The 20,530-nt window shown below is 42.4% G+C and overlaps 1 protein-coding gene across 7 annotated transcripts in view; it reads left to right on the top strand.

Annotated features, from left to right (window-relative positions):
- The first annotated feature begins 504 nt into the window (after positions 1-504).
- AAK1 (AP2 associated kinase 1) overlaps positions 505-20,530 on the top strand; it is a 158,622-nt gene continuing 138,596 nt past the window's right edge. For 5 of the 7 annotated variants that reach the window (XM_045549776.1, XM_045549775.1, XM_045549774.1 and 2 more), the window contains exons 1-2: positions 629-771; positions 1,070-1,458. In XM_045549776.1, coding sequence (XP_045405732.1) covers positions 1,296-1,458 — 163 coding nt within the window. In that variant the 5' untranslated portion in view covers positions 629-771; positions 1,070-1,295. Of the gene's footprint in view, positions 772-843; positions 1,459-20,530 lie in introns of those variants that run through there. The other 2 variants (XM_045549771.1, XM_045549772.1) reach the window with 2 other exon arrangements.

Here is a 20,530-nt window from a genome sequence, read left to right as displayed (position 1 = left end):
TCTACTCCTGCCCAAGTGACGTCGGGAAGCCCCCAGGACTCTCTTAGGGCCAGGCGGTTAAGCTGCATACTTCAGGTGTCAGCCTTGATCCGTTCCGAAACCACAACCCCCAGAATCCCTGGTGCCAGGAGGCCAGGCCGCAAAGAAGATGGCTCTAGAAGGGTGGAACAGGCAGCAGGGGGAAACCTAGTCCTTGGCAGTTTCTTTTCCGGATGTGTTTAAATTACCGAAAGCCCACATATGCACCACCCTACTAACCACCTTCGGGGCCGCGGAGGCCACGGCAGCCGCCTCGCCCGCTCCTCCAGGGGCATGCTGGGAGTTGTAGTCCAACCGCCGGACTGCGCCGAACTACCCTTCCCAGGGTGCCCCGTGACCCGGGCAGTAGCAACATTCTTTTCCAAAACTGTGTCTGCACTGAGACCCCCTTTCCCCGGTCTCCTTCTCTCCGTCGACTCCTTTCCGTCTGTCTCAACAGAGCGGCGGTGGCAGCAGAGGCCCCGACCCTCGGCGCACCGCCCCGAGGGACACTTCCGGCGGCGGTTCACTTCCTGGTTGGGTGGATGGAGCCGGGCGGGAGCGCGCGCGGGGGAGGGGCGGCGGGTCAGTCTCCGCCGGGCGCTCCCGGGATCAGCTGGCGCGCGGGCGGGCGCCGAACGCGGCCCCGGCTCTCGCTGCAGCGCCGCCTCCTCTCTGCGTCGCAGGCCGGCCCGGCGGCCGTGACAATGTCGCGGGGCTGGTAGCTGGGCGCCAGCCGCCGAGCCATCTCAAGTGGGTGCAGCCAGGATGCTGCCTCGAGGGGCGGCGGGGAGACCGGGGAGGCGGGGGAGGCAGTGCCCGGCAGGGTCGGCGCTGCCGGAGCAGCTCGAATCCCTCCTTTCTCCGAGCCCCGGGCACCGGGGTCCCGGGTTCTGGGGCCAGGGACGCGTTTTCAGCCCCAGGGTTTTTCTCGCCAGGAAAATGCATGAAGCGTTTCCCCAGGATGATGGCTTTTACTCCTCCTAGGACTCAGCAGTTGAATTTTTAAGTATATTACTGATTCATCCTCTCTCTTCCTCTGTCATCACAGGTTTAAACTTACACGAATCGCTCTCTGGAGGAGGAGGGGACCCGCCGCGCGATTGACACGCGTATTCCTATAGGCATCCTCCCTCAGCCCCCACCCCCACGGCCGGATTCGGGTGGCTCCTCTCCGAGCTGAAATCCGAGGAGAAATCCTTGGATCTCTTTTCTTAAAAAAAAAAAAAAAATCTAGAAACCTTCGGTATTTTGCTTTGCTGCTTCCTATTTGCAAGATGAAGAAGTTTTTCGACTCCCGGCGAGAGCAGGGCGGCTCTGGCCTGGGCTCCGGCTCCAGCGGAGGAGGGGGCAGCACCTCGGGCCTGGGCAGTGGCTACATCGGAAGAGTCTTTGGCATCGGGCGACAGCAGGTCACTGTGGACGAGGTGTTGGCGGAAGGTACAGTGGGACTCAGTGCGCCGTAAATTAAAATCTTATGCTGATGCGGCAAGACTCTGGTTTCTAGTTGTTGAATGTATGAATGGGTTGTGACCAATTGACCCTCCCTTCCCCCTTCACTTGCCCTGTGAGTCATTGTCCTTGAGAGATTTAAAACTGAGATTTGAAAGTGACAGGGCTTATGGGGGTGCAGGGAGTTGCCGAAATTGTTTATCTCAGTGGCCTTTTATTTATTTTTTTAAAACGTTGGAAAGCCACCCTCGTCCCCTCACCGAATTATGAGGATCAGATGAGAAAACGTCTGTGTGATAGTGTAAAGCTTTACACCAGATGCAGGGTGGTGGGCTTGTCATCCTTCTAAAACTTGAAATACTGATGTGAAGGCTGAAGGGTAGGGATTGGGGGGGGCTTTAAGAAGAGAGAGCGGTTTCTGCTTCTCGTACCTAACTTTCCCACTTCATGAGCAGGCGTTGGAAGGAAGAGAGGATTTTCAGAGAATGGGAATGTGTTTTCCTAAGAGCCAAGGCTCTTGGTGGATTTGACTGGGTTTGTTTCCTGACCCAGCTGTAATCAGGTCCCCAGCATATAGCTAAGATAACAAATTATATAAAACAAATGTGGCTATTTTGAATTCAGTCTAGTAGGCCCCTCTTCCTCCTGTTTTAGTTTTTTTTTTTTTTTCCCAAAAGAAGAATTACTTGAGAGTGGCTCTGAGCTTGTTTTTTCTCTATTGGAAAGGATGTTATGTAGATCTGTGTAAATTCCCGGTGTGTGTGTTTCATCTGTATATCTATACTTACGTAGATACATATCTTTATCCCCCAGGCTTTCAGGAAATCTTTGCATGTCTCTTTTGGTAACCTTAACCTCGACCTTCATAATTATGCCAGACTCAGACTTTTCACAGCCCGTTGCCTACCTAGTGTGCTTTTATTTTTAATAAAAGCAGCAATTTCCTTGGCATGAAGCAATTCAAACTAATTGGATGGGGCCAACCCGCTGTAGGTTGTGTTATAGACAGAGGGGGGTTGGAGGAAGGGGGAGGCCTGTATTACTGCAACATGGTGGTGGTAGGGAACAGTTTATTAGCTGGGGAAGAGAGAAGGCTAAGAGGCTTCTTTAAGAAGGAGTCTTTTGTAAGCGGAGGTTGAAGGAAGGGTCCTGACCTAGGCCTGGGACATGCTTGTCATGGTGAGTGTTGCAGGCTGGTGGGTGGGTTGGGAAGAGGAAGAAGCTGTGTTTGGCTCTCAGCTTGTATAAGCACTAAATTCAGCAGGGCCCAGTTTTCTGGGGATAGGGTTGAAGCCTGTACTTTAAAAACACTGTTTTAGAAAAGATATCTGACAATTAATGTCCTTGTGAAATTATTTCTCTTTTCCATTCTCAGTACTGCTCTAGCTGGACTTAATCCGGGGCCTGAGTCACTGTCCCTCTGAATCCTTCCTTGTGGGCTTTGGTGCAGGATAGAGATGCTTCTGTGCCCGCTGTCAGATCCGCACCCTTGAGTCTGATATGTTTCTTTCCTCCTTGTGCCAAAGCCCTTGACTGCAGTGGGGTGGAGAAGGAGAGTGTGTGACAGAGAAGTCAGGAGGAATGAGGGGGCACAAAGCTCTTTCTTTCTCTCCGAATGGCTTCTGCTGACCGTATAGCCCTGGAGCACTTTGTTCAGCTGGGATGTTGTCTCAGCATAGTAGATGGTGCTGCCATAAGCAGTGCCTGTTTTCTGAGTGTGAGAAGAGTGATGAAGAAGAGAAAAGGCGAAATTGGTCTTTGTTATCTAGGTTGCCTTCCTCTTCCCAGGAATTCATCCCTGACAACTACGCATCATGCAGTATGATATTTATAAGTGGAATGTAGGGCTTTGCAGCTCTGCATTTATTTATTCATTCAACAAACAGGGAGTGCCTGTGATGTACCAGGCACTGTGCTAGGCTTTGGGGATATATTATACTAGATGCTGGTACTTGCAAACTACTTGAGAGATGGAAAATAGCCAGTTAGAATGGAGTGATAAGTGCCATCATGGATGTAAGCTTAGGGTGCAGTGGCCCCCAATTTTAGGGAGCCAAGAATTGTTTTCTGGAGGAAGTGACTGAAGAATGAATAGGACTTAGCTAGTATGGTGGCAGCATGGGCAAAACCTCAGCAAGAGAGAATATCATGTAAAACCAGATCTGGTAGTGCTGACCTTTTGATGTTCTTTGGCTTTAATTGAGTGTGAATTTGTGGCTTTTAGAAGTATGCAGATATGTAGGAACCAGTATACAAAGAATTTATGTAGCACCTACCAAGTCCAAGAGCACTACAAAGTTCTAAGAGGGATGAAGAAGGTATAAAGTGTGATGTCTGCCTTTGAGGAGTTGCCAGTGAATTTGGGAAGACAAGGTGTACATTCATGCATACAGTAGCGTGATTACCAGCACTGTCTGTTGAGTTAGACAGGTCTAGGTTCGAATTCTGAATCTGTTCTTGACTAACTGTGGAACCTTGGATAAGACATCTCAAATCTCTCTTGAATCTTTGGTTCCCTATGGCAGTCATTCTCAAAGTGGAGCCTGGATCAAGAGCATCCTCATCACTTGGGAGCTTGTTAGAAATGCAAATTCTCAGGCCTCACACCATAGGCTTTGGATGTGGGACTTTAACAAGTTCCTGGAGAGATTCTGATGCAAGTTCAAGTTTGAGAACCACTGTCCTATGAGGAGGTCTTGAAGATTAAATGAGGCAATGTATATAAAGTATTAACATTTTTTAGGTGTTCAATAAATGTCAGTTACTATTTACCAGCAACGTTACATTATACATATATACATCATATATACTATATATGCACACACACATCATATATGTTATATATATAATTAAGGGGGAGTGGGAGCAATGTGAAGGCTAGTTTGACTGCAGCAATCTGAAGCAATCCCTTTCCCCCATTGTGGGTGGGCAGAGCCAGATGTTCTTTTCAGAGGCCTCACCAGCTCCTCAAAGGGTCAACAGATGTTTTTGGGTAACCATGCTCCTTCCCTGGACCCTCTTCTTTGTGAGTCCTCAGGTGCTGACCTATATACCAGTCCCAGCAAGGGTTGTCTAAGGACCATGAGAGCTGTGAGTGTCCAGGTCAGTGGCCAGGCAGTTTAGGGAGGGGTGGAGTAGGAGGCTTCAAATACAGACCGATTACCACTACATCCACTGATTATCCATTTTTCCCTAATGTGGGTATTGGTTTGAGCTTTACAGTGAGAAATTACAAGAACCCCAAGGAGCAGGTGTTGGACAAGACAAGAGAGTGCTGGGCTCCCATCTCTCCACTGGTGGCATCAGCCTTTCTGGCCTGGTTTCACTAACTAGTCCAGCAGGGGCTTGTTTGGGGGAAGTGAAGGCTGTAAGTCGTGAGTTTAGAGGAATAAGGCTATCTCTAGGCTGGGTGCCAAGGAAGATATTTTTCTCTCTAGCTTTCTCAGCAAAGATGCCATGATGAGATGCTAAATCATGTCTAAGTTAATGGGTATGTGATGTCAAGGGAAGATTTGGTTTAAGCTTCCAGAATGAGCTCAGTGGGAAAATTGGAGCAATGTTCAAAGAAGGACTGAGAAGCTATGTTTTTATCATACTTCCTTAGCTATATGAGGCCTTATATCTAAGCTTTAAACAATAAATGTTTATTCATTTATTGATATGTCTAAGACAACATTCCAGAGCTGTATCAATTCTATATAAGGTGAGCCAGGTGGCTCCTCAGAACAGTTTTCTCAACCTTTACTCGAAGCATCCAGGTCTAGGGCTAAAGAGAACTAAGTTTCCATATCAGTAAATTTTGATAATTTCTCCTACCTACAGAGCAAAGCAGTAAGGCTTACAAATGTGTGTGAAGCCACGACTAAAAAAAAAAAAAAAAAAAACTACCCCATATAAGGCATATAATTCTAACTTGGTGGTGGTGTCAATATGGTGCATGTATGTATTTGTCTAGTGAATATTACTGCTTCTTTGTGGCAGGCACTGTACAATAACCCTGAGATAAGTATCCGGCACTTAGCCTGGCTCTTAACGTATAGCAGATGGTGAAAGATGTTAGGAGATGATAAAGAGAAAGGGCCCAGGGGTGAGGTTCATAGATGATACGGGGTTTGAACAGGAATGGAAATTGCCCAGCAGATGTTCCAGAAGTTACCCAAGGCCTTCCAGGGAGAGAGAATAGCACATGCAAAGGTGTGGAGTGGTGAAACAGTATGATGAATTTTGAGAACACTGTTACAGTTTTGGTCAATACAAGTTTCCCCTTCAAAATCAAGGAAAGGACAGAGAGTGGTAGAATGACATTCTTTCACTTTTGCTTGTGGGAAGTACTTGCTGTTCACTTTCTTCAGTGGCTCTGGGCCTTTTGAATAACAATTGAATAGCTATCAGATATGCACTACTCCCCTGCTGTGCCTCACCTAATTGTAGGGAAAGGGAACTGCTAGTGTCTGGGGAAGGAATGGTCCCGGAAGATTCCATAAGAAGCAAGAAGCTTAAGCAGAAGCAGGTGGGGGAGTGAGATGACCACTGTTATAGGGAGGAGTGAGCAGGGGAGATAATGAAGATGTTTGACCAGAGCAGAAGTTGTGTTGGGGAGAAAGGAGGAAATAAGTTTATGGAGACCCTTGTGTGTCAGGCAGAGAGATTCGTTATAAGTACCTGAGACCTTCTCTTGACGCAAACACCAATTTGATCTCTCCCACTTCACATGTCTTTGCCTGCTGGGAAGTCTGGTTTTTCAGAGGCAACTGCAGATTTTCAGGGGGTGGTTTGTGAATGGTGTCTTCTTCCTGGCTTCAGGCATGATGACGGTTATAGCTGTGCTAAATATAGCCAAATCTAGAATTCAGAAATGAGGTCCAGAATAAGCAATTGCCATGGTCAAAGTCTTTCTTTTGGTCTTTCTAACTAAGTCATGCTCATTTAATGAGAGATGATGAAGAGAGAACAACAGTTTTTTTTTGAGTAGGAGGATACGGGGGAGGCATACACTTGTACCTCGATAGCTAAAATGGCATGTAGAGTACACAGGAAAGGCTTCATAAATATTAATAGAACACACATGAGAAAATATTACTGCTTCAGAGCCATCGCTTTAACTTGCAGTATTTGAAAGGCGACACTTCAGAAAGGGGACTAGTATCACCTTTATCTTGCTCTCTAAGAAGGATGAATATCTCTGAGCCTACTTAAGAGATAACTGTGATATCTGTGTCTGAAAGAGACAGAAAATTATAGTAATATAAATGGTATTGTCTACTGAAGTAGCATCTAGCACTGTGAAGTAGCAAAGACTCACCTCCAGTCTGCTTTTCTGGAGCCATATTTTGCTGTGATGGAAAGAATAGTGTGTTATGAATTGGGAGATCAAGGTTTGTCAGTTCATTCATTGCCTTATTCAGTAAATGTTACTGAGCATTCACTGCGTGCCAGGCATCATGCAGAGATGAATAAGACATGGCTCTGCCTTGAGGAACTCACAATTGTAGGACTTCAGACATGTGAGCAAGTCACTGTACGTGCTGTAATGGAGGGATGTAAGAGGGCTAGAGGAACAGACCTGAGGCAACAATAATTTTGTGGGGTGGGGAGTTGTCAGGGAAAGCTAAAGAAAGGTGACATTTGGAGGTGTGTCTTCAAAACGGAGAACTTGTTGCTAGATGGACAAGATGGGGAGAACATTCCAGGTGGAGAGAATAACGTGGCCCAAGACACAAAAGCAAGACAGGGTGCTGCTTGCTGGGGAGCTATATGTTTTGAGATAGCGATAGACTGTTAGTGGCCCAGGGCTGTGCTGTTCACCACAACCACTAGCCACATGTGGCTTCAGACCCACTAGCTGCATTTCACTTGCTTAATAGACACTTGTGGCTAGTGTTTCCAGTTTTGAGCAGCACAGATAAGACTATTTTATCATCACGGGTTCTTTTGGGCAGTGTTGATTTAGAGCAATAGTCTCTAAACTTTTTGAAGAAAATAACACTATTGGTTAAGAAGCATGCAGTCTCTTCATATATGTATCCTTGTTCATTTGTAAGTTATATTCATGTTATGCCATCATTAGCTAATATCTGAAGGCACAGTATATACTTAGGATGAAGTTCATCATGAATGATAGCGGATGCGAATCCATATTTTAAATAATCTCAACAAGGTTTTGGTGAGCTTCTTGTCATATCTTATTGGATTGAGATTGTTTCTACATTGTAATGTGACTGATGAAGAGCATACCAGGAATAGAAATGACAGCTCTGCCATTCTTTTGTTCCCTTGTGCTTGCATTATCTTTAATCCAAGATTTTTTATAGGAATCTTTTTAAACTTCTTGTTTGTTTTATGAGGGAGGGTTAATTAATTTAAAACAATATAGTCAGTAAATCCGCTTGACCAAGCATACATGCACTACAGTATATTTCAGTGTCTAAAGGCTATTATCATCAGCCCTTGACAATGAGACACATGCTGACATATGGACTGAATAGGAGTGCTAGCATTGGGCCATATATTATTTATTAGTAAAGATAAAATCTTATTTGTCGAAATTTTTTTGTGGTAAAATATACATAACATAAAATTTACTGTCTTAATTATTTTTAAGCGTATGATTAGGTGGTATTAAATATATTTATAATGTGCAACCATCACTCCCATCCATCTCTATAACTTTTCATCTTTAAAACTGGAACTGTACCGATTAAACAGTAACTCCCCATCCCCCTCTCCCTCTAGCCTCTGGCAACACTCCACTTTCTATCTCTATGGTTTTCACTACTCTGAGTACCTCGTATAAGTGGAATCATACGGTATTCATCTTTTTGTGACTGGCTTATTTCACTTAGTATAATGCCCTCAAAGTTCATCCATATTGTAGGATATGTCAGAATTTCCTTCCTTTTTAAGGTATGGTAATATTCCATTATATGTATATACCACAGTTATCCATCCATTTGTTGATGGACAGTTGGGTTTAGATATTGTGAATAATACTGCTACAGCTATGAACATGGGTGTACAAATATCTCTTCAAGACCCAGCATTCAAATCTTTTGGGTATATACTCAGAAGTGGAATTGCTAGATCATATGGTAATTCTATTTTTAATTTTTTGAGAAACTGCCATATTGTTTTCCACAGTGGCTGTACCAATTTTGCATTCCCACCAACAGTGCACAAGCACAAGGGTACTCCCCATCCTCGCTGACACTTGTTATTTTCTGTTTTGTGATAATAGCTGTCCTGATGGATGTGAGATGGATTCTAGTGGTAGTTTTGATTTGCATTTCCCTAGTGATTTGTGATGTTGAGTATATTTTCATGTGTTTACTAGCCATTTGTACCTCCTCTTTGGAGAAATGCCTATTTAAGTCATGTGCTTATTTTTGAATCATATTCTTTTTTTGTTATTGTTGTTGCTGCTGAATTTTAGTAGTTCTCTGTATATTCTGAATGCTAACCCCTTTTCAGGTACATGATTTGTAAATATTTTCTCCCATTCTGTGGGTTGCCTTTTTACTCTTAAAATCTTATATTTTAAGATGAAAATAAATGGAGGGTTATATTTTCTTTCTCTACCCCAGTGGATTGTCCTGCATGCTCCTGTTTGGAGACCATTGGTCTAGAGCAGTGGTTCTCAACCACTTTTTGTTCCTCAAAAAAGACCAAAAATATTACAATACTTACTTTAAATATACTGAGAGAAGACTAGAACATATGCAGACATGTTGAACTAGATATGTTCCATAAAATAAGGTTCCTTGAAGGAGGGGTTACAGAGAAAAGTCTGTCTGTTAAGAATAGTCCATCTTCATGAAATCTTTCATAACCATTTTGGTCCTCTCTGATCTCCTTCCTCTGAACCCCTCTAGAATTTAGAGACTACACCACCACACTCACCATTGCAAAAGATATTTAATTGTCTTGTGGGGTTCACTTGTGTCTTGTGTATTGGTCATATCATATCAACTAGGAGGGCAGGAGCCAACTCCTCTATTGCTTTTCTGTTTGCCATAGCATCTAAGACAGAGCTAGGAACATGATCCTCAGTAAACCGTGCTGATTCTTCACTGGCAGGGCAAGCTGTCTCTTATGCAAGATACTTACATCCTCTCATTTTGTGATCACATCATCCCTACAGAGGTAGGAAGAACGGTTATTACTCTAGCTGTACAGATGAGGAAGCAGTGGCTGACGTAGGTTAAATGACTTCTCCAAAGCCATGTTGACAAGAAACAGCAGTGAAAGAACTTGGACCCAAGGCTCCTAGCTGCAAGTGCAGGATTTTTCCTGAGAATTCTTCCTTGTTCAAAGGATCATCAATATCTTTTGTGATAGTACTCTTTACCTTTAATAGCCCTTCCCAGCTGAATCTCCCTATGAGCTTTTCAAGTCAGATAATGCTTCCACAGCATTTTGGGGTTGCTCGGTGTCTTAGTCCATTGGACTGCTATAACAAAATATAACCTAGTAGCTTATAAACAACTGAAATTCATTTCCCATAGTTCTGGAGGCTGAGGAGTCTGAGATCAGGGTGCCAGGATGGTCATGTTCTGGTGAGGGCCCTTTTCTGGGTTGCAGACTGCCAACTTCTTGAGGTGTCCTCACATGGTGGAAGGGACAAGACAGCTTTCTGGAGCCCCTTTTATAAGGGTATTAATCCCATTCATGAGGGCTCCTCCCTCGAGACCTAATTACCTTCAAATACTACCACCTGGGTGATTAGGCTTCAACATGAATTTTAAGGGGACACAGACATTCAAACCACAAGCACTCAGATATGGAAATATGGGAGAATTTTTTAAAGCTCACAATCCATATTCAGTAAGTGGTAGAGTACTATTACAATTCTCCACAACCAGAGCCTACAACCAGAGACTTGGCATTCTGTCTTCTTTGGTTTAGTGGTTTATTTCTGTAAGTAGCTATTTTATGCAGAAAATTACACAAAGATTTATAACTATAATAGGTTCATAAAAATTGCTAGCTCATTAATTCTAAGAAAATGAATTTAAAAATTAAGTTATTTGCCTAAAGTCACACAGCAAATTAGGCCCTTTTGAGTGTCTCTTCTCTCTCCCCACGTTGGTCAACAACACATCATGTTGCATCACTGTGGTGCTGCTGACATTTTGGCCTTGATAACTCTTTGTTGTGGGGGGCTGTCCTGTGCACTGTAGCTGCTGTCCCCAAACCCTGGGCTGCAGACTGGTACTGGCCATTAGCCTGTTAGGAACGGGGCTGCACAGCAGGAGGGGAGCTGCGGGGCAAGTGAGTGAAACTTCATCTGTATTTAAAGCTGCTCCCCATTGCTTGCATCACTGCATAAGCTCCGCCTCCTGTCAGATTAGCGGCAGCATGAGATTCTCATAGGAGCACTAACCCTACTGTAAACTGCACACGTGAAGGATCTAGGTTGCCCGTTCCTTAAGAGAATCTAATGCCTGATGATCTGAGGGGGAGCTGAGGCGGTGATGCTATATAGGAGAGTGACTGCAAATATAGATTATCATTAGCAGATGATGATATTAATGATAATAAATATTTATTATTGCACAATAAATGCAATGCATTTGAATCACCCTGAAACCATCTCAGCCCCAACCCCCAGGGTCCATGGAAAAATTGTCTTCCATGAAACCAGTCCTTGGTGCCAAAAAGGTCGGGGACCGCTGCACTATAGGATGTTTAGCAGTATCCTTGGCCTCTGCCCACTAGATGCCAGAATTACAGATACACACCCTATTGTGACAAATGAAAAACATCTCCAGATATTGGTAAGTGTCAACTTGGGAGCAAAATTGCCTGTTTTAGAGAACATGTCTAATTCAGCATGTTTGCATATGTTCTGGATTTCTCTTAGGAAAGTTGAAGTAAGTACTGTAATATTTTTGGTCTTTTTTTGAGGAACAAAGTTGACTACATAAATGATTGAGGTGTTCTGTGTTTATACCCAAACCAAAAGAGCCTTTTCGTTCTATATGATTTTAATCACTCAGGAATAATGACATAAGGTGATACTGGCTGTAGCATTTTGTGCCTCCTCTCTCCCTCCTTTATTTATTTTTTATTATTGGTCTATTATCTTTACTATTATTTAGTCTATTATGTATACTTTAAACAATCCCAGTTCTATTGAGTCACAGGTAATTGTTAGGAAAGGGGAGTCCTTTTGAGTGAGACTTCCTTCCATCTTGGCACAGGACAAGTTCAGCTTGGAATTTCATTTGAGGTCTGCTGTGAGTGAATCAGCTTGAGCTGGTCAGTTTTTTCCTTGGGCTCTGAGTTAACCTTGGCAGACAACGGATAGCAGTGCCAATTGAAGCTTTGTTATTTATGATTTCTGAAAAGCTGAGAGATTATTGGACCAAAGAGCTTATGGCATCCTTGTATTATTATAATAGAAGGCTAAGCATAGCATTGATGCTAGACTATCATTTGTAATTATAATGGTCTCAAATAATGATGCCTTTCATCTAGGACTTGAATCCTGGAGAAAGCAGTATAATGCTATGTAATTTGTTTGCTGCCTGTTTTCAAGGACACTTACAGCTATTGTACTGGGACCTTTAGGGTAAGAGAAAGGTTATTGTCCTTTTGGTAGTGAGCATAAATTTGATAACAAAATGGCGCCTTTGTTACCTATGGGGACAGGAAGAAGGAATGGGACTCAGGCATCCTAGGTTGGGTTCTTCTTGGAGGATTTGGGCCTAAGTGGCATTTACAGAGGTGGCAGGCCTTCTGCTGGTAGCTTGATTAGTCATTTTCTCTGGTCGGTGAATCTGGTTGGTTCAGGAAGTACTGGTTATCTTACAGGTTTGTTAGACTTGTTTAATTTCCCCTGGGACTACCCAACCCTGTTCCTCAGGTCTTTGTCCTTTACTGTTTTTAGAAGCCTGGGAATCTTGGTGGTGGCAGGGGCAGGGGGCAGCATTGGAAGAAATAATTCATTGGGCCTTTTGCTTTTGGAGAAAAGTCTTGGTTTGACCAGAAGTGTAACTCAGTAATGACTGGGGAAAACCTGATATCCAGTACTGTCTTTCTTCCCCTTCTCCCTTGAAATAAAGGGAGTGCCATGATGTTCTCCTTAAGAGAAGACTGTCCAGTTTAGTACCATGTGTGGTGGTTAAAAAGCATAAGAATTAGAAGTAAACAGTCCTTGACTTGAGTCTTGAATATGTCCCTGGGATGTTGGGAAAACTTACTAGCATCCAATCTTCTCATTTATAAAATGCATATTTACAAAATACAAGAACGTGGGTTGTTGAAAGGATTAGATGAAATGATATATACAAAGCACGTAGCATAGTGCCTGGCATATGTTAGTTAGCAGTCTGTAAATGGTAACTCTTAATATTTGGGTGTATGAATTTTGTGTTAACAGGCAGTATTTGTTTTGCTGTGTGTTGAACCTGCCAGAGCTACAGTTTGGAGATATCTATCTATCTATCTATCTATCTATCTATCTATCTCTATCTATCTATCTATCTCATAGTATCCACAAAGCTCTAGATGAGGAATAGGGAGAAGAGAGAGAGAAATATTAAATATTATGGTTTGGTTTTTCTTTTTTCCCCTTCTTGAAAGCTACCTGTGTGTTAGGGAATTTTTTCTAACCTATCAAGTTGGTATTTGTATGATAGGCTTCTCTACCCTGCAGGAACACCTGGCCCAGCTGCCTGTCCAGGTCAAGTTCTTGTGTGCTAATGCTACAGTCTTCTGCATCAGCCAGGCTTGTGCCCTCCTCATCTCCCCTGTGCCGTGGATTTAGTTCTTTCCAATGCTTTACTCATGGTGTTCCCTGCACCTTGGGATACCCTCCCTTTTCCCTCCCATCTGGCTTAATCCTACCTAACCTAGGTCTCAACCACAACTGCCTCTGGATGCCTGTCTTTTTTTGCTGGCTGTTTTGACTGCTTTAGGCCCATAATCTCAAAGTTTTATTTTGCTATTTATCTATTTCATTTGTGTGCACTTTGCAGTGTTAGATAATTAGTTCTTTGGGGACAGAGTGTAGGCTTTAGGTTTATTTTGTGTCCAATTCAGGACTTTTAAAATTTGAACAATGCAATAGTGGGTACTGGAGAATAAAATAACTGAATGAATATTACAGTAAATCCGTACTAATTCAAACTTACGGAGCAGGCAGGGGAGACCAGACAGATTTGACATATGTAGACTCCCCTTATTTATCCCTGTTCCTATAATATAATAGATCTATGTTTGAGAACTTCACGTAGCTTATTATATATAATAAGAACTATTGAATCTAGGGTTTCAGGAAAGTTAAGGAATAACAAAATCCAGAGCAAAGTAGAACACCTTCCAGAAAGCCATGTGAATCTCTTTATTGATTGGATTAAATTACGAGTATCTGGTACTGTCAATCTCAAAATTAGACAGATAAGATATAAGTATCTTAACTATGTAAAGGAACTCTAAAACTATTTAAATGCTATACTGTAAAGATGGAGATTAGATTAAGCATCAAAAGCTCAGATATTACTGAAATTTATCTCTAAGCAAGACATACATTCATTTTCTAGTTTATAATGAATATTTGTCTGCAGTAAATGAGGACAGTGAATCTCAACTTGTCTTTGGGGTAGTGAGCATGGGGACAGGGAACAAATAAGAAGGGAATATATAATTTAAAAATGCATAGATTGGCTTCAGATCCAGCTAGGAAAGAGGAGAACCTCAAAGAGGATGGGGATTGGTGGTATACCTTCTTAAGAAGCGCATTGTAAATTTAAGAGATTGCGGTGTGTAGAGGACATGAGACTTTGATATTTATTAAAGAGGATATAGTTTTTAAAAGGCTGATAAATATAGCACTAGCAGCTAAGTTATAAAATGAGTCTAGAGAGGTCTTGATCACTGTATGTAGCTCTGGGAACCTAGGCAGGCACTTATTTCTCCGTGTTCTTGCTGGTTTCAGAGAGGAGGCATGGAAAGAGGGATCACCCCAAATCCTGCCTGGCGGTTCACCGTGTGAGATCCACAACCTTGTGGAAAGGCCACCTCTAGGCAGCTCTCTGACCAATGATGAGAATTCACCTGAAAAAAGTTAATTTTGTATAGTAGAGACTTTCTCAGATGATGAAGTATTACTTTCACTTTTAAAATCACAGTTTTAGAGTCAATATAACATAAAATGGATTATTTCAGTGGCTGTCTACTCTCTTAGCAATTACGGAGTAATTTTAAAGGTGGTATGACAGAGTGTTGTCCAAGTCTACAAACAAGTCCTGCCTTTAGGGTTAGCTCACAGAATGTGAAAGAACAGCCATATGTGGTAAGGGAAGTAGATCGTTTGGTCTCCTCAATTATCCTGGACACATCACTTCCCCTCTCTGAGCTTATCTTTCCTTATTGTATGAATGAAATCACTGAGTGGTCTCAAAACATTCATTACATGGTTTTTAAGTTCTGTAGTTTTCTATTGAGATCATTTGGGAGGGGAGGTTGGGTGAGGTGTGGTTGATTAGACTGAAGTGTTAGACCTGTGTAGCTGGGACTAAAACAACATTCCTGAGATGGCTTGTTAACCGTGGCCTCTGTGTGAGCCATGTTGGGAGGTGTCATCAGTGGAGGTGAAAGATTCCCTTCCATTCTTTCTGCTTACCTTTTTCCCATATCTTTCCCTTAAACTTAGAAAAATCAATGTTAATAATTAGATGTTGGTGGTGCCAGATCTTGGACTTCTGGCTTAAGTGACTGAAATGGAATGAGGTCTCATAAGGAGACAGTGAGGAAGAGGAGCACACTTGGAATAAAATCCAAAGTCCTCATTCGGACCCGCAAACCCCCACAAGAGCATATCTCTCTCTTCACCTCAACCACTGTGCTTTTTAGTCACAGTGATTCTACTTTATCTTTTCCAGCATATAACATTGTTTCCTTTTTAGTGTCTAAGGCTTGGCCGGTCCTCTTGCCTGGAATGTTCTTCCTTCTTAACTTCTGTGGCTGGGTTCTTGTCATTCAGATCTCACTTAAATCTTACCTCAGAGAGGCCTTCGTTGGCCACCCAATATAAGGAACCAGTCCTGTTTTATTTCACCACAAAGCATGTGTTATGGCTTATTATTTGTCCCATTCCCCACACCCCCCACTAGAATTTCAGCTACAAGCAGGGACCTTGTCTGACTTGTTCATTGCTGTACCCCAAGGTCTAGAATAGTGCCTGGCACAGCTGCAGAGCTCAGTCAGAAACAATTGCATGAAAGAGTAAGCACATGAAAGAGGCAGAAGGAATGATTAAAGAAAGAATCAGGAGAGAGTGAGATGATGAAAATGAATGCTAAGTAAAAGCAAAAGAAAGAGGCAGTAGATACTTTGGGGTGTTAACACATTACAATGATCAAGATAAGGACGAAGGGGTATTCATTGGATTTGCAAATATGGTGATCATTTGTGAGCTTTGTTAGAGCTGTTTAAGTGGAGCAAGGAGTGGAGTCCATCCAGGTGGCAGTGAAATCATGAGTGAATGAAAAGTGAAGTAGATACTGAGACAGGGTATAATTTGTTATTTATTATTTTTAACAATAATTTTTATTGTTTATTAATAATTTATTTTTGTAATGATGAAAGAGTCTTGAGTACATGAAGCAAAGAAGCCAATACAGAGGAAGAGGTTGAAAATACAGCACCAGGGGATGATTGATGGAATAGAGCCAAGGAAGTGATGGGAGGTCATGGATGAGGTCATGGAGGTCATGGATGAGGGTGGAGGAGATGACCTTGGACAGGAGAAAGGACACCTTGTTCTCTGACCTGGAAGGAAGAGGAGAAAGAATGGGTACAGGGGAAGAGCCATTGGTGAGGTTTGGGAAGTTAAGGGGGTTCTTGCCTCATGACTTCTGTTTTCTATTGAATGCTGTGTGTGGGAGTTGAATTGGGGATGTAAGAAGAGTGGGAAAAGGATATGGAGGGGTTCCTTTGGTTTATAGAGAGAAGGGCTGACAAAGGATAAGTAAAAGAATAGCCTGGCCATATGGAGAGCCCATGGAGATGGCTCATTGTTGGAAAACAGGTTTTCCTGGCCCCCAGAGGTTCATCAGTTTTTAAAGTTTTGCTATTTTGGATAGGACTTTTTCTGAAATACATTATTTGGGCATTTGCTTGTCTTCTGGAGCATATGCTGCAGAGGTAGCATCATAGAAGTGGCAAGTACTCCTGATCTGGACCTTTCAGGTGACTTTGCCATGCACTGTGCTCTGGGAAAATTGCTTCCCAACTCTGTCCATCAGCTTCCTTGTGTGTAAAATGAGGACTAGTTGATGGTGAAGTTACTTTCCAACTCTTAATTTCTTACAGTTCTTTTATTTTTCAAATACATTATTAGAATGTTACTGTTTTGTTATAGATCTATTAGGATGTTTACTTGATATGGGTAAGACGGTTTGCTCCTGCATGAAATGGTCCTGGGTTACTGTCTCTTTAAAATTTCATGTTTGTGCTTTATAGTGTTTTCTGGTTCCCTATGAGAATGTCAGCTGTCACTTCTTGCCACTATCCCTGTGCCTTCCTGAATTAGCACCACTCCTCTAATTTGCTGCATTTAATCTGCTGTGGACGTGGACACTGGCTGACTAAGCTTGTTAGAACTGTGTGGAATGGTAAAGAGGCTGGCTGTTAGAGTTTGAGGGTCTTGTCTGTGATTAAAGTCCATGGGCTTTATATTGCCTGTTGGCACAGAAACCAATTTTTTATGTCTTATGTTCTAGAAAGGTTGAGTTCTGAAGAGATAACAGGTTACCATTTGATATTTATTAATTAAATGTGTTTGTGACCATGTGTCTGAACAGTTGAGTTGCAGTGCCCAGGAACTTAACCTCTCCTTCCATTTTCCTTTTTGCTTACTCTCTTCCAACTCACTCTCCTCAGTCTCTGCCCCACACATTTGATGTAAGGCAGTGTTCTAGGCACTGTTATAATATTGTTTCATTTATTCCATTTCTATCTATTGAAGCCACAGAGAGGTTTCCAGGATTATAATTCACTGTTCTGTGCTGGATATGCTTATATCTCAATAAGGGGCATGCCAGAGACTCAAATGGAATTTGGTGTTGGGGCTGGAAGACTTGAAACTATGAAATGAATGCAGTTCCATAATCTTTGGTTGATATAGAAGAAAGCAATCAAGAAGTCTTAAAATTATTTTTGGTATGCAAATTAATTTATTGTGATAGTAGAATGATTAGAAGGTAAAGCCAGACAGAAAGAGAAAATATTACCCATAATCCCATAGATTACCTTTGTTAATATTTTGGTGTGTATACTTTGAGACTTGTGTATTTTTATAAAAATAAGAATCTACTCAATATTGTTCTCTGTAATCTGCTTTCTCGCTTAGCAACATATTGTAACTGTCTTTCTGTGTTAAAGGTCTGCATCATCAATTCTTGCCCACTCTCTGGATGTATTGTGATTTATTTAACCAATCTCCTATTATTAAATATTTAGGTTATTTTATAGATATTACAAAACAGCTGCAATGAATATTTTTTAAGTCTTTCAGTATTTGTTCTGTTACTTCCTTAGAATAAATGTCTGGACGTGAAATGGCTGGATCAAAAGATGTACGTGTTTTAGCTTTTGATGTACATTATAAACTTGCCTCCAGAAAGATTAACCCTATACACTTCCGTCTTGTTTATGGGGTTGGACATGTTGCCTCCCTCCTTCCCTCCCTCCCTTTCTCCCTCTTTCCCTTTGTCCCTTCCTTTCTTCCTTTTACTCTCTCTCTCTCTCTCTCTCTCTCTCACCTTCCCCCCTGTATTTTATATTTCTTCTGTGGTGAATTTTTTGCTTATGTTCCTTTGCTCATATTCTTGTCAGGGCGTTCATCTCTTAATGTTTATAGAAGTTTTTTTATGTATTTAAGATATTAATCCTTTGTTGTATACATTGCAGATTTTTTTCTCCTATTTTGTCATTTGTCAATGAGGGGCTTTTTATGGATAGTTTAATTTTTGTACAATCAAATATGTCAGTGTTTTCCTTTATGATTTTTGTTGGCAGTCATACTGGGAAAGGCCTGAGGAGAAAGGCAGGCCCTAGATCACAGAGAGCTTGTGAATCTCAAGTTTAACTTTGAGCAGTATGGGAGCCATTCAGAGTTTTCCAGAGGGACTGGCATGATCAGAAAAGCAGTTTAGTAGCCGGGCTTGGTGGCACGGTCCAGTAGTCACAGCTGCTTGGGAGGCTGAGATGGGAGGATCGCTGAGTCCAGGAATTTGAGGCTGCTGTGAGCTATGAGATCATGATGTCAATAGCCCCTGTACTCCAGCCTGGACAACATAGTGACACTTTCTCTATTAAAACAAAAATGATACTTTAGTTAGATTTATGGTAGGTGACCTGAGGGAGCTGAGTCTTTAGGGACTGTTGCCACGATCCAGGTCAAAGTCTCTGAGGGTCTGAGGGGCAGAGTGCTGATAGAAACAGACAGGAGTACAGACTGGGAATATTTTGGAGGCTTTGGCGTCGGGGCACCTGATTGGATTAAGGAGTGCAGGAGAGGTGTGGAGCCCAGGGTGATTTCAGGCTTTCAGTTTGAGTGCCTAGCTGCTCACAGTGAGGTGGAAGCATCAGTAACTAAGCTGTGTCATACAAGAGGAGAGAACAGGTTTAAAGAGGGAAGATACAGGTTTAATGAGGGAAGGCACCGAGTTCATTGTTGGCCATGATCAGTGTAGAGTGTGTTTGGGGTGTGTTTTGGTCATCTATTGCTGTGTAACTAGCCATCCTAAAATCTTGTGCCCTAAACCAACAACAATTTATTGTTTCTCATGATTCTTTGGGTTGCCTGAGGGCTCAGCTGGGCCTCTGCTAGGGCTTCTGTCCATCTCATTTGGGGTCTTTCAACATTATCTTGACTCCTACCACCCCACTCCACTATACGCCTGAATTCAGAACATCCCAACATGGACCAAAATAGCACATTTTTAACACCATGCTTCATCCTTAACAGATGTATATATGTCAGAGAAATACAGGAAGTACTTTGAGTTTATACGCAGAGCTCTGGTGTTTTTCACACCCTGGGGGATGCACTGCAGTGAGAGTCAGGTGAAGGGCATGCCTTTTTAAAGTTTTATTTTATTAAAATGAGCTAAGGGCTTTGGGGAACTTTGACAAATCATTTTTAGGAAAGAGTACCTAGGGAAGTTGAATATCATTAAGTTGATTGGTTTGAAGCTGTCCATGCAGGGAGGGATACTTGTGTTCAAGTTGGAAAGGCACTAGTCAAGAGTCAGAAGAGCAGTGGGCTGAGGATGGAATTGAGCTTTAGCAACACTTAAGGGCTATCTTAGTAAGGAAAGCCCTGAAAGGAGACAGAGAAGGAATATCCTAACTGGTGTGAGGAGAATCAGTAGACTGCAGTGTCTCATGGACATGGGACTCTACAAAGTTAGAATTGAAGTAAAAAAGGAGGTCAGGCCAGGCATGGTGGCTCAAACCTGTAATGTCATCACTTTGGGAGGGCAATGCCAGAGAATCACTTGAGCCTAGGAGTTCAAGATTACAGTGAGCTATGATCATGACACTGCACTCTAGCCTGGGTGACAGAGCGAGACTCCATCTCTTAAAAAAAAAAAAAAAAGGAAGAGGGTCAAAGCTCCCAGAGAGGTCAAGTAGGATGAAGACTGGAAAACATCCCCTGGATGGGGCAATGGAGTGGCATTGGCTTCCTCGAGAGAGCAGTTTCAGAAAAGTGATGGAAAGGGAATTATGAATGACAGTGAGTTGATGAGTGGGAGCATGGAGTCTAGGCTATCTCTTCTGAGAAGTTTGAATAAGAAAAGAAAGGGAAAGATTGTATGGTGGCTGAAGACTGGGAGATGTTTGAGCATATCAATAGGCTGACATGAAGGCACCGAGAAAGGGTAGGGGAGAGATTGAGATTGATTAATACAAGAGTTAGGGCAGTTCCTAAAGGAGCAATGTTCCAGAGGAGATAGAAGGAGATGGAGTCTTAATCTTTTTAAATTGCAATTCCATTCTTTCAGATACTCAGGCCAAAAACCTCTCACCTCTCATCTAGTTTATCAGAAAA

The sequence above is a fragment of the Lemur catta genome, chromosome 4 (genome assembly GCF_020740605.2).
Source record: "Lemur catta isolate mLemCat1 chromosome 4, mLemCat1.pri, whole genome shotgun sequence".
NCBI lineage: Eukaryota > Metazoa > Chordata > Mammalia > Primates > Lemuridae > Lemur > Lemur catta.
The sequence above is the reverse complement of the archived record's forward strand: the minus strand, read 5'-3'. Positions and strand labels throughout refer to the sequence as shown.